Genomic DNA, 14,523 nt, shown 5'->3' with positions numbered 1-14,523 from the left:
GCTCAAGTCACTTCCACTGATTCATTGAAAACTACTGGTTTTGATTCTGTGTGTAGTTGGATATGACTGCAGTTCCCTAGATAGCATTTATTAAACTTGAGGTCTGCTGGAGGGAGGTAGCTGATACTTGGGATGTGGGGTTTGGGAGAAACCGCCAGCACAGCGTGTTCTTAAGGTGCTAATATATCTCTGCTTTGTGTATGTGCTGTTTTTTCCTCCAAAACACTATAGGAGACTTTGGTGGCTTTTAAACTTTTTAAAAAATAAGTAAAGGAGTCCATTCGTATTAAGCTTCTCTTCAGTCCATGTTTTCAGATACCATTCAAGATTTGAACATACGATTTTAGTTTAAACTGATCAGAGATGAAATCTGATTTTGAAGTAGACCCTGTTATTAAGAATACGTGTTTTGTGAGCGTTAGCGCCCTAAGACCTTTTACTCCTTTTCCACAACAAAGGAATTGTTTTTTTTTTTTTTTTTTAGGCACCTGTCTATGGCATGAACAGACTTGCACCTCAGCAACATATTTATGCTTATCAACAGCCGATCCACACACCACCTCTGCAAAACACATCTGCTTGTGTGTTTCCTCAAGACATCTACAGTTCACCTTTGCGTTTTGATGCTCCTGCTGCTGGAATTATTTCTCCTCGTGGAGGTGATGATTATTACAACTATGGTGTTCCACAGGCAAACACAAATCCTCCACTCCCTGAACCAGGCTATTTCACAAAACCTTCAGTTGCACCCACAACTTTAAAACCTGCGGAGTCCAAAGGGGTAGAATTTTCAAAAAATAAATTTGTACAGCCAGGAACAGCTGAAGGATCAAAGCCACCCCAGCCAACAACCTTCAAGTTTAACACTAACTTCAAATCTAACGATGGAGACTTTACTTTTTCTTCTCCTCTAGCCGCTACACAGCCTGCTAATGGAGCTTTTAATAGCAGTGAACGCCTTCTGAAACTTCTAACATCGGATAAACCTTTGCAAGATGAGAGATGCATTGAACAAAAAGGAGTCAATAGTCATGCAAACGGACAAAGAAATACCTTCGCTTTCAGTAATCAACATAGTTCAAGTGTCTCTTTTACAGAAAGCGTGGGACAAAATGCTCATAAGAACATGGCTTTCGAGAAGAGTGATACCTTTAACTTCCAAGAACCAAGCAAGCCGCCATTCTTTATGACTTCCAGTTCTGATTTGGCCAGTAGAAGTCATGAAACAGAGGGAGGAAGCACCCATGGTGGAGATGAGGATGATGATGGACCTCATTTTGATCCTGTGGTGCCACTCCCAGACAAGATTGAGGTAAAGACAGGTGAAGAAGATGAAGAAGAGTTCTTCTGCAACAGGGCTAAGCTCTTCCGGTTTGATGCAGAATCTAAAGAATGGAAAGAAAGAGGTGTTGGAAATGTGAAAATACTGAAACATAAAGTATCTGGCAAATTTCGTCTATTAATGAGAAGAGACCAAGTACTAAAAATCTGTGCAAATCACTACATTAATACCGATATGAAATTAGCTCCAAATGCTGGATCAGATAGGTCGTTTGTATGGCATGCTTTAGATTACGCAGATGAGCTGCCAAAGCCAGAACAGCTTGCAATTCGATTTAAAACACCGGAGGAAGCAGTGCTTTTCAAAAGTAAGTTTGAGGAGTGTCAGAACGCTTTAAAAACTGTGGGGTCAAGTGCTGATACATCTGTGACTCAGAGTACTGGGACTGCTAAAGAGATGACACATCAAGATCTCAAAGAGGCTAGTGGGTCAACAGCAGGGATTCTGAACTCTGTATTTCGGTTCACAAAAGATAGCGTGACTAGCGCATCAGAAAGCAAAGGCAGTTTTACAGCAACATCAACTGCCCCAACAGCTTTTTCTTTCGGAAAGGAAGCTGTTCATACCTATTCATCTGGTGGTTTTGGACAGTCTCCCTTGAACAGGGATCAATGGAAGTGTAAAGCGTGCTTAGTTCTGAATGGAGCAACCGCGAAGAACTGTGCCTCATGCCAAAGCCCAAATCCGTATTCATGGGAAGCACGTGGCATCCCATTAACTGAATCTGCTGCAAGTTTAAAAGCCAGTGGTAACACCACACAGGGCAAATTTGGATCGGCGTTTGCTAAAAAGGAAGGTCAGTGGGACTGTAACATCTGTTTGGTAAGAAATGAGCCCACTGCCACAAAATGTGTTGCCTGCCAGAATCCAAGTAAAACTAAGGCAGAAATATCTGCTCAACAATTTTCCTTTAAACTGGAACGTCTAGATACTCCGAAGACTGCTCAGAATGACATGGGGACTGCTTCTCCTCTGAAAGGTCGGTGGAACTGCTCTGTATGCCACATCCAGAACGAAGCAAACGATGAAAGTTGTCGTTCTTGTCAGAATCCTAGCTCTCCAAGTCAACCGAATGTGCCAGTGTCTACCGTCCAGGCACTTCCTGCTCCCAGCTTTGGTTCTACTACTGATGCAACTAAATCACAGAAAACGACATTTGCAGAGCTTTTTGCCAAAAAGGAAGGACAGTGGGATTGTAATACTTGTTTTGTACGGAACGACGATTCCTCACCAGCATGTGTGGCTTGCCAAACACCAAATCCATCACGTAAGCCTACCAGTGATGTTTCATTGTTTACTTCCAATTTGCAAAGTAAATTAGCTGAACCTGCTGGAGGACAATTGGGAACAGGTTTTAAGTGTGAATTCTTAGGAAAAAGCTTTAAGTTTGGTCATGGTGATCAAGGGAAAACACCAGCGTTTACGTTTCAGAATCTTGCAGATGCTGAAGCAAAGCCTGTGAAGGAGGGCTTTAACTTTTCAGTGCAGACTCCTCCAGGTGGATTTAAATTTGGCATACAGGAATCCAAGAAAAATACCTCTAAGAATGATGATCCTCCTGGAGAGCATACAACAGACTTGAAAAACGTTGATGAAAAAGACAAAAATGAACTGCCTCTGAGTAGTGGAGTTACACTCCAACCTGAAGAAACAGCAGGCAAGGACAAGGCTGAGTTTAGTCTTGGCCAAAACAGTGCTAGTACTTTTACTTTTGCTGACCTTGCAAAAAGTACTGGGGAAGGCTTTCAGTTTGGCAAGAAAGACCCTAACTTTGAAGGCTTCCCAGGTGCAGGTGAGCAGCTGTTTTCTTCGAAGGTTTCTAAAGCTGATCACAAAGCAAACACATCTGCTGATCTTGCTGAGAAGGATGATGATGTGTATAAGACTGAGGACAACGATGATATCCATTTTGAACCAATAGTTCAGATGCCTGAAAAAGTAGAACCGTTTACAGGAGAGGAAGATGAGAAAGTGCTGTACTCCCAAAGAGTAAAGTTATTCAGGTTTGATCCAGAAACAAGCCAGTGGAAAGAACGTGGCGTGGGCAACTTGAAGATCCTTAAGAATGAAGTTAATGGCAAAGTAAGAATACTAATGCGACGTGAGCAGGTACTAAAAGTGTGTGCAAATCACTGGATAACAACAACAATGAACTTGAAACAGCTGTCAGGTTCAGACAAAGCGTGGATGTGGATGGCCAGTGACTTCTCTGATGGCGACGCAAAGCTGGAACAGCTGGCAGCAAAGTTCAAAACACCAGAGCAGGCTGAGGAGTTCAAGCAGAAGTTTGAAGAATGTCAGAAGCTACTACTAGATATACCTCTGCAGACACCCCATAAACTTGTCGATACAGGCCGGACAGCTCAACTTATACAGAAAGCAGAAGAAATGAAGAGTGGCTTAAAAGACCTCAAAACATTTCTGACAGATGACAAAACTAAACTAGCAGAAGAGGAAACCGCGAACTCTGTTTGTGCCAGTGGTACTTCTGATTCTGTGGTAAAGCCACATGCTGAAGGTACTGGATCTGCTCTGGAATGGAGTAACTGTGAGTTGCGTGAGGAAGCTTTGGATGACAGTTTAAGTAGCTCTGTATATGCATCACCTCTTGCCAGTAGCCCCGTAAGGAAAAATCTGTTTAGATTTGGGGAGTCTACAGCAGGTTTTAATTTCAGCTTCAAATCTGCCTTGAGTCCGTCCAAATCTCCTGCCAAGCAGAACCAGAGTGGAGCATCTGTAGGCACAGATGAAGATTCTGATCTTACTCAAGAAGAGGAGAGAGATGGGCAGTACTTTGAACCTGTTGTACCTCTGCCTGACCTCGTGGAAGTGACTAGTGGCGAGGAGAATGAGCAAGTTGTCTTCAGTCACAGAGCTAAACTCTATAGATACGATAAAGACACAAATCAGTGGAAGGAGAGAGGTATTGGGGACATCAAGATACTGCAGAACTATGATAGCAAGCAAGCACGTATAGTAATGAGAAGGGATCAGGTACTGAAACTCTGTGCCAACCACAGAATAACTCCAAGTATGAACGTGCAGCAAATGAAAGGATCTGACAGAGCATGGGTGTGGACCGCATGCGACTTTGCTGACGGGGAAAGGAAAGTAGAGCTTCTAGCTGTGCGGTTCAAACTGCAGGATGTTGCAGACTCATTTAAGCAAACTTTTGACGAAGCAAAACAAGCCGCAGAGAAAGGCACATTGATAACACCTCATTTTTCTCGTACGAATACAACAAAAGAATCTCCATGTGGTAAAAACGCTGTAGCTGTGCTGGAAGAAACTACTAGGGAGAGAACTGACCTCAGCCATGGTGATGATACTTCTGATGCCACTGTAGAAGCTTTGGAGGTATCAAGCGCTTCTGAAACACCGACAAAAACAGTGGTTTCGCCTCCAAAGTTTGTTTTTGGATCTGAATCTGTCAAAAGCATTTTCAGTACCGAAAAGTCAAAGACATTCACGTTTGGAAATACTTCAGCCACAGGTTCCCTCTTTGGGTTCAGCTTTAATCCTCCAAGGAAAAGCGGAGACAGCACTTCAGCGCTTCAGAAAGCAGAGGAGAAAAAAATGGGGGTGGCTGAAGCCCTAAAAAGCTCTAGTGCTTCTCAGAAACCTTCAGACAGCAAGGCATCCAACTTGGCTCCTTCAGCACAAGATGGGCCCTCCAACTTCTCATTTAAGATTCTGGAAAAAGGTGAGTGTTCATTGAACTCATAATTAATGTGCTCCTTATTAGTTGATGGTTTATTAATGTTCATTGTATTTTTTTTTTGTCTTAATGTGTAGCTCCTTTGATTTCTAATTTGTGTAGGTGAATCTTCAAACTCTGGAGTTCCAACTTGAGGGAATATTAAGTGGTAGTTATTTGCACATAAAAATGCAAACCTGCGTTATGCAGGATCACTCTTGAGTTAGATGGAGAATTGCAGGTAGGACTTGGATCTCTGTGGAAGTGTTCATTAAAATGTCAGGGTTGAGTGCTTAAAGTGCTTTTTTTTTTTTTTTTTTAACTTAGTGTGCTTGTGGAGGCCTCACTCTGACTGGTGAATTAGGAGAACAGCATTTGTGCTCAAGCGTAAACTTGAATTATCCCTGTGATTGGGTGGATGGGTATTCTGAAACTGCACTCAGTACATTTACTTGGAGTCTTCAGTGAGTGGTCTGTGCAATTTCAGATGCACAGCCTAAGTTACACCAGTGTCATGATTTTATGATTTTTGGTACTGGTATTCCACATCATAACATCATGTAGTGCATTTAGAGTTAGAGAGTTAATGCTCCAGCTCCGTGGACCATCGATAGTTCTGGGTGTACCTGTCTAGAAGAGAAGAACTCCATTCCCCAGAGGACTTTGCAATGCTTTGCGTTCTTACGTGTTACTGCTCAGAGGGAAAGATAAAAACTGTCTGCAATGTCACAGAACATGCTCTTTCCTTTGGGATGGACTCAGCAGTGGGTGCTCGCTGCCGTCCGCCTTCAGCATTAGCGTAAGGCCTTCGGTTTATCGGACACTCTCTCTTGCTCATTTTATTTTATTAGCTTTAATTCCAATTATATTGTATTATATTGTGTTATTTTGCTTTCTGATATCTATTTAGTAAATTAGCTTTCCTCCTCAGATCGTTGCTACTGTTTTGTTCCTAGGCCCATCTCCATTTTCCCTTTCCCCCTTCCCCTTTCCTGGGGCGTGGGTCCCCCACACCAATTGTCACGGAACCGGGCCGAACCTGCCCGTAAACCGTTGACAACCAGTTGTCTTTTTCCATACCTTGAAGAGATCCTGTGATTACATCCTCAGTTACAGAGTCTCTCATACTGGCTAGAAGGTAACTTTCAGAAGCAGTGGCTGTGAAGCGTTCATTGCAATGTGCTGAAGTACCTTTGTGCAGAGACTGGGATTTGCTGGCTTTATACTGATAATGGGCTTCATGCACTGCTTCCTCCCATTGCAGGAGTGTTTCACCAGGTGATAGATTTTTACTTGTTACATCAATTGCAGTTGTATGAAGACAAACTGTTTAACTGTCACATACGCAGTGAGATGTCAGAGATGTTAACTGCAATTTATTCATAGGGATTGGATAAGCTTGTATAGCATTAAACATTTATTTTCCTACTGTGATGTGTAAGTGTGGAATGCTTCCAGAACACAGTTAAGTTTGTTTTACCCCCTTAATATTTCAGTTAAACATTTATATCCGAACAATTTATTTTTTAGGATTTGATTTTAGTCTTTTTAAATCTAATCCAATGGCCTTTTGGACAAGCACGTCTTCCTTGCAACCTGATAGTAAAGGTATTTACACACTGCACTGAATGTGGGATTAAAAACACTTGAGCAGGCATGGCCAACAGCCCAACTGTGGCAGAGCAGTTGGCTTGTAATCCTGTCAGTTAACATGCATGCTGGAGGAGAGTACTTAAAATTGTCTGAGTGTTGTATTTGTGCTGTAAGAGAATGTCTTTAGCCTTGCATATGTGAGCACCATGGATGGCCCTGTTTACGCTTTTGGCTTTCATTTGCCTTGTTTCCTCAGGGTATTTAGGAATCTGCCTTGCACTTCTCTGTCCCAATTTTACCAATCATGCATGCTGGATCTGTGAAATTAATCCTAGCTAAGGGAGTTGTATTCAGCTTTTATTACTTCTTCTGCTTTACTGACATGTACTTGAAGATTTCAAGGCATGTTGGCTAGTAAGACTTAAATGTATTTTGCTCTGATAGAAATATTTAATTCAATTTCCTGATTATCAGTGTTAAATTCTACACTTCTACAGAAGAATAGACAGAAATGAGTGCTAAATTTAGCTAGTTTCTGCATATATGCCTCATATATAATATGGAATCCACCTTTGCTGCTCAAAGCTTGTGCTGATGTAACCAACTTTTCTACATCCAGAATCCCTAACCGCACTATTACACCTTATGGTTGGTGTCATTATAAGGTGTTTTAAACTGTGCTTCTTGTAAATATGCTTGCTAATCGTAGTCCCTCATGGGAAGTATCTTTCAGTCAGTGGTTTCTGAGTTTTGCTAGGGCAGTGTTCAAAAGAAATGTAACCTCAAGTTATTTTACACAGAGATGCGAAACAAGAACACTTGTTAGTTTATTCTTAAGCTCTTCTCACAGGCTTTTCCCGAGTATTCTACTAAATAGACTGAAGTTCACAGTTCTCTCAGTTGTGGGTTACTGTCAGTTACGTGCATAAGAATTTAAGCCTTACTGATTTTCACTTTTCACAAAGCAGCTGTTTACTGTCACAGAGGGGGAAAAGCTTGCCTAGCTAGAAATTAAATCTTTGGTCTTTATGTCAAAGCTGAAATAAAAGTGAAAAATTAAAAAAACAAAAACACAGGGGAACTGTTTCCAGCTGTTGTGCATCGTATCGCTCTTTATTTTGCTCTGAGGTTTTTGGTGGATTTTTTTTCCCCTTGAGTAGAAAGTTCTGTTAGTGCAAAGCCAACAGTGGGAAGGGAACACTTAAGGACACTGTTAAAATTGGTCTAGTACTTAAAACTTTTGATACTGTGTTTTTTTTCTAGTGCTACGTGTATTCCTTTTGTGCTACTGGAAGAAACTAATGTAAAAATTGCTTTTAAATAACAGCTTTATTTTAGTGTTCCAGTTGCATCAGACTATCAAGGAACATGTCTACAAGCACTAAATTTATCTTCTTACCTTGTTTGTCTTCTGCAGAAATGCGTGTGCAAGGAAGTCAGTGTCTTCAGGAACTAAGTAGTGCTCTGGTTTCTGTCTGAAGCTTCGTATTCCATTTTGACTACATTGTGCCATGAAGTTGGCAGATATTTTCTTATGTAAAAAAAACTTAAGCTTTACATTCTACTGCCTAGCTTAACGCACACCCATACTAGAGCAGGTTATCAAGTGGGCTGACTTTCTAAAGAAGACAAACTGTTCTTAGAAACAACCAGTACGTGGATATTGATGTGCTTATGGGCACATAACCGATTAACCAATGTGCTTCTCTTAAGCCTTTACTTCTGAATTACTCCTCTAAACAAAAAGCTGTCTACACATATGACCCTTAAACTGATACATCCTTCTTCTCTGATTCTGTTCTTTTACAGTAATATTACGTGTTGATGCTTTGGCATTAACTTTTGATTGTCGTGCGTGTTCTGCTTGTGCCGAATAAGCTACTTTGTGTTGAAGAAGGGAGGAGAAAAAGCTGTGTAGTGTGATCTGTAGTGGTATTTGTCCTTGCTGGGAAAGCTAGTTAAATTTCAGAAGGCTGAGAACAGTATTTTGGTTGCTTCGGTAGTGTGGGACTAAAAGATTACTTCTAAAACAAGTTTCAGTAACTGCTGTTAAGGTAAAAAGTTGAGATAGTCAGTAAAAAGCACAGGTCTCCCAGGAATGCCACACAGAATTGTAGGGGTTGGAAGTGACCTCTAGAGATCATCAAGTCCAACCCCCAGTAATTTGAAATAAGTTACATGCAGTTGCTGTTAATATCTTCTGGAATTTGAAACACTCCATGCTCTTCCATAGCACACATTGCTGCAGACACCTTTAATTCTACGACTATTTTTCAGTCCTAGATTATACTTTTTCTTCATAGGGGTTACCTCTATGGCTCTTCCCTATAACTGTTTTGTTTGGTGTAAGAACATAAATAATCCTTGTACCTCTATAGAAATGCTGATCTGGTCCTGATCTGTGAATTTCAAAGGCAATAGGACAGGACGTAGTTGGGCGTGCAGGTTAGAACTTGTTCAGTCTTTCATTCTGTAACTATGACTCTTTTTTCCTGTGGATGACTAGAGAATATATAGCCTTCAAGTCTGTTTCTAACAACCAAAGTAATAATTCAGCTCTGTAATGTGGGCAGTGGGAGCTGATGTTGCTACTGTTAAGAAGTAATTTAATTTTCATGTTCTGTTCCATTTATGTACAAAGCTGAGAAGACAACTGAGCCATCAGACAGTCCATCATCTGATGATGTTGTAATTGTTTATGAGCTGACACCTACCCCTGAGCAGAGAGCTCTCGCAGGCTTTCTTAAACTGCCTTCGACTTTCTTCTGTTATAAAAATAAGCCTGGATATGTGAGTGAAGAGGATGATGGTAAGGAGTGTCAAATTTGGTCTTTGTGTTGGGGTTGCTGTTTATTTTTTTGGTGGGGGGGGGAATGTACAGTATTACTAAAACCAACAGGCTCTAATATTATATAGACAGGTAAAAACTGCCATCTTCCTTTTGGCCAATGACCTTCTATCTTCCTTTCCAAATCTGTTTTGTGGGACTCTTAAGTAAAATTAACAAGGTGCTTGTTTCTTTAAAACATGAAACCTGTGCCCTAAATCTAGGCAGAAAGTGTCCGTAGCATGATAAGGCGCCTGTATGCAAATAAGAATTGAAAGCTTACTTGCTGATGTGTAAAGTCCTTAAAACGTGCTCGCAGTCTTGCGTGTGTGGCCAGGCTTGTGAGTCTGAAAGGCTTAACAAACTAGACTTCTGTGTTTGGAAGATCCCTGAGCACTCACGCTTATTCCCTGTATTTAAGATGAAGACTATGAAACAGCAGTTAAGAAGCTTAATGGAAAACTGTATCCCACTGATGAAAAAGAAAACAGGAAATTGCAAGGTATGTCTGGAAGCACAGTAGTTAATTTCTTAGATGCTAAAGTGTAACCTTCAAATCTGGAGGGCGCTTAAGCTGTGAGGTTGACTTGATATTTCCTGAGATGGATAGTTTTGGAAACGTGACGTGAGTTTTGGAGAGCCTCAAAGCGAGGGCATGAAACTGTTTTCCTATCTTGAGACTTCTGCCTTTATTTTGACTGGGTAGAGCTGAGCTTTGTGAGATGCTTTGAAAGGCTGGGACAAGGCAAAACTGTTTACCTCTGTGGATGTTTGCTGCTTCTGCAGATAGTTGATTTAGGTTTTAAGAGCTAATCCCTAATGCATACGTAGTTCTTCAAAGTACATTGTTTTAAAATACAGCTCTATGGTTATTATAGTTAAAGACACGAGTGCAGAAGACTGAATATGCTTGCCTACATGCTTACAGTTATTTTGGCTGTGCCTTAAACATCAGTGTTTCGTAACAGCTTCTGTATAGATAGAAAACAGTCCTTGTTTCTAGAACTGAGAATGTGAGCCTCTATGTACTAAAAAGAGGTGGCGTATATTGAGCTATCAGAAGTAAATGCCGAAGGAATCTTGCAGTAGTAGCAGTTGCAAGATTGAAATCTTTGTTATTGTATAGCAAAAAAAAAACCAAAACGCCAAAGTATTACAAATGTACAGTTTCCTATAGTTACCCTGAGAGTGACTTTTTAAATAATGATACTATTTCAAAGGTTCTTACCTTAATTTAAGATGTTTTGGGTATCGTTAGGTTCCTTGCTAATGTACGTGACAAAAATTATTTCAGCATTAAGCTGCCTTCCACCAGCTGTTTTCCACTAATTATTGTTCTTTGCAGTAGGCACCTTGGTCAAAAATGAATTGGAGAGCAAATGCATTATTGCTTCAGAAACTAAACCTCCTGAGAAGAAGGCTGAAGAGGAAGTTCTACTGGTTCCTTCTACGTCTGCCTGTGGCGGTAGCAGTAACACTGAAAGCGGTGGTCCAGAAGACTCTCAGGCAGAAGTTAAAACTCAGTTAACAGAAGTACGACTAAAGTCTTTACAAAACACTGTCAGTAAATTTGCAGAATTCCTCTCAGACTGTTTTCACTTTGTTCTGGCACTGAATCCTGGGGCATAGAGCTGAAGTTTATCGGGGAGAGAAAGGAAACAGCTTTACCTCCTAAAGTAGAAACAGCTTTGGCTAGCAGAACTTTTTCCTAACACGTGTGTAAGAGTGAAGTGATTCCAGAAAAAATTTCCAAAGAGATGTAGTACTTGTTTTGGAAGCGTACTGCTTCTGAGGTACTTCAGTCTCTAGTTGATCTTCAGTGGGTGTTGAGAGTAACAAAGAACATCCGATACCTTTTTGGGTTTTTTCTTGGGTTCTTTTCCCCCCAGTTGTTCACTTCTCTGAACTTCCGTTAGTTAGCTGTTCTGAAACATTAGCAGCACTATAGATAGGAAAGTTGGAGTCATAGTTTTTCAGACTGACGTCTTAAGAACTGCTGATGTAATTAAATGAAGAAGTTGATAACACTGGAGTGAGAGGAGAGGTAAAATGTGGCTTCTTTGGGGGCAGTGGTTCTTCACGGTGTCCAGGCTTAATGTGGCTTAAATATTAGGCTCTCTTGACTTATTTGCTTACTGTTTTATTAATCTCAGGAGAGTGAAGTTACAGGCTCAACTGACATAGTCTCTACAAGTAAGGAAGAATTACATACTCCGTCAAGCAGCGAAGCAGCAGTGGTATTTGTGCAGTCAGCTGCTAGCAGTGAACAACCAGATTCCACGGGAACTGCTCACGAACCACAGAATTTATCAGGAGCTGGCGATAAACCCGTGGACTTGTCAACTAAGAAAGAAGGTGATCCTGAGTGTTCTGAGTCAACAGAAGGTAAAATTAGGAGTATATAATGATTTGTTTTGGCCTTTTTTGTGCATGAAGTTTAAGTATACTTTTCTATATAGACTACGTTAGCTATTGCGTCAAACAGAGTGCCAACACTGAATTTGAAGCACACGTATCAGTCTGGTAAAAACATGAAGGGGAGAGAAAATACTTCTGTCCGTCAAATTCTAGTATGCTCAGATGACTGTGCTCCAGAGCACTGCTACTCTGTTTTGTGATTTGTACTTTAATCAGTTTTCTGTTAAATGTGATGTGAGTACTTATTCATGTTCCGTGGATCTGCAGAGTCACAGAAGTCATAGATACATATGGCACACTGGAACTCAGTCTTGAGCAGTTTTTTGAACTCTAATAAAACCATCATTATGAAAAGTTATGTGCAAATTTTAAGGCTTCTCTAGCTTTTTCTTATAACTGTATGATGTTTCTCTTAAAGACAGAGAAAAATGTGTGACTTTTCCATCTTTGACAGAACGTAAACCCATGTCATTTGGCTTTGGGAATGCTTCAGGCTTGTCATTTGCAGACCTGGCTTCCAAGAACTCTGGAGACTTTGCTTTTGGCTCTAAAGGTGAGTTAAGCTGTACCCTCTAGTACAGATACACGTCTGGATTTGTGCATCCTACAATGAACCTTTGTGCACCAGATTTCTGCTTATTGTTAATTGATTTAAGTTTGTGTTATTCTTCCTCTTCACAAGTTTAAAATGTAAATATCTTAATTGTAGATAAAAACTTCAAATGGGCAAACACAGGAGCAGCTGTTTTTGGAGTACAGCCGGCCAGTAAGGCAGAAGAAGATGAAGGTGGCAGTGATGATGAGGTGGTACATAGTGATGATATCCACTTTGAGCCAATTGTCTCCTTACCAGAGGTGAGGGGACTGTCAGAACTTAGAAGAAATAGTAAGATAAATGTATTGGGGGAGGGGGGTTGTCTTGTGTGCTTTGTTCTGTTTTTTCTCACTCTGCCTGTATGGAAACGCCTTACTGTTCTGAATTTTAGTATGACTTTGTACTGGGAAGTGCATCAGTTAACAATGCAAACTGTAATATTTTATTCCTTGAGTCAGTGTTGGTTATGCAGATTTGTCCAAGTAACTTTTGAGAAGTTGAAACCTGTTCACGATAGCATATTTGAAAAATGAGGTGGAGGGGGAACTTGAATAATGGTAATACAAGTGTGACTTTTTTTCTACTGATGACTTTGAGCTTGAGTTCCGTGAAAGCCTTCCCAATTGGGTTTGAGAGACTTCTGGCATCGCTGAGCAATAATGATGGAGCACAATTAACTGTCCAAGGCTGAGAAAACATTTGTAGTTGGAAAAGAAATAGCTCTTGGGGGGAAGTAGAAGATCTTTAAGCTTAAATAGAGCTTAGTGGGCCTTGAAGTACCCTTGTGTAACTTTGTAAGGCTTAACGCAGTTCCTCATGTCTGGATTTTGTGTTTAACCTTAGTGTGCCTAATAAGGTGAGAAGCTTGCAATGATTACAGTAGTCTTTCAGTTTGGCTTCCTGTAGGGAGTATAACTTACAGATTAGTGTAATTATAAAGCAAGGCTAATAGAGCACGCATAAACAGTATGTAGTGTCCTTTAATTGGAACAGCTAGTCTGATGTAGTCTGCAAAACATCTTCCTCTTCAATATTTTGTATGCCTATCCTCGTCGATTGTATTATGACTTTTGTGGCTTTCTTTCTTGTTTTACCTGCACTTTTTCACTGTCACTTCTCCCACTGGAAATGCCTCCTGTCACGTATTTCTCCAGTTCTGTCAAATTTTCCTTTGCTTTGGAAGATGTGTTAACTGAAGGATGTTAGAAACCAGTAATATGCATGCATAAAGTGAGGAAGATATGCAGCTGTGAGGCTTCAGTTTATTATTTTTGATCAAATGCCAACATTAAGTTAGTTAATAGTCTTCCAAAGGGTAACACCTGGAATGCTAATAGTGCTGTGCTGTCACTTAGCGCATCATTCAGCTGACCTGAAACTTTACTGGGAAATGTGCCAGAACATGTGATAGCTTTTTTGTTGTTGTTGTATTTTTAGAAATACAATACTACTTTTCTATGCTGCGTGGGGAAGTAGTGTTGTATTTCTAAGAATAATTTCCAGCTCTGGGATTTACTGGGCTTTTGTACTTTGAAAAGGCTGGATTTTTCATGGACTTCGGTGCATGCTGAGTGTCTGTAGAGCTGTGGGCACAAAACCACTGAAGAAAGGAAGACTTTGAAGAATTTCTTGTTATCTGATGTCAGAATTGTAACAATTAATGTTATCGGTGACAAAACTTTCTGGGAAGTCACACCCTGCTGTGTTTTAGGTGGAGGTGAAATCTGGAGAAGAAGATGAAGAAATTCTCTTCAAAGAGAGGGCAAAACTTTACAGGTGGGACAGAGATGCAACTCAGTGGAAGGAGCGGGGTGTTGGAGAGCTAAAGATCCTCTTCCATACGCAGAAGAAGTATTACAGAATCCTTATGAGAAGGGACCAAGTTCTTAAAGTGTGTGCAAACCACGTCATCACCAAAGAAATGAACTTAGTGACCTCTGATACATCAAACAATGTTTTAATTTGGACAGCTACAGATTATGCTGGTGAGTTGGTTGAGTGGTTTTGATGGTTCTTAGTTTGACTTTTTTTTTTTCTTTTTTACCCTGGAA

At 40.5% G+C, this 14,523-nt stretch overlaps 1 protein-coding gene across 2 annotated transcripts in view; it reads left to right on the top strand.

Moving 5' to 3' along the window:
• RGPD4 (RANBP2 like and GRIP domain containing 4) overlaps positions 1-14,523 on the top strand; it is a 29,149-nt gene that overhangs the window by 12,059 nt on the left and 2,567 nt on the right. The window contains exons 3-12 of one of the 2 annotated variants that reach the window (XM_065741045.1): positions 485-852; positions 1,228-2,321; positions 4,830-5,045; positions 9,274-9,441; positions 9,881-9,961; positions 10,805-10,992; positions 11,613-11,844; positions 12,332-12,430; positions 12,587-12,732; positions 14,184-14,457. In XM_065741045.1, the coding sequence (XP_065597117.1) occupies positions 485-852; positions 1,228-2,321; positions 4,830-5,045; positions 9,274-9,441; positions 9,881-9,961; positions 10,805-10,992; positions 11,613-11,844; positions 12,332-12,430; positions 12,587-12,732; positions 14,184-14,457 (2,866 nt within the window). Of the gene's footprint in view, positions 1-484; positions 5,046-6,569; positions 6,648-9,273; positions 9,442-9,880; positions 9,962-10,804; positions 10,993-11,612; positions 11,845-12,331; positions 12,431-12,586; positions 12,733-14,183; positions 14,458-14,523 lie in introns of both variants that reach the window. The other variant, XM_065741046.1, reaches the window with a different exon arrangement.

The sequence above is a fragment of the Cyrtonyx montezumae genome, unplaced genomic scaffold (genome assembly GCF_038088225.1).
Source record: "Cyrtonyx montezumae isolate F1298 unplaced genomic scaffold, pur_monq_1.0 scaffold_3, whole genome shotgun sequence".
Lineage (NCBI taxonomy): Eukaryota > Metazoa > Chordata > Aves > Galliformes > Odontophoridae > Cyrtonyx > Cyrtonyx montezumae.
The sequence above is the reverse complement of the archived record's forward strand: the minus strand, read 5'-3'. Positions and strand labels throughout refer to the sequence as shown.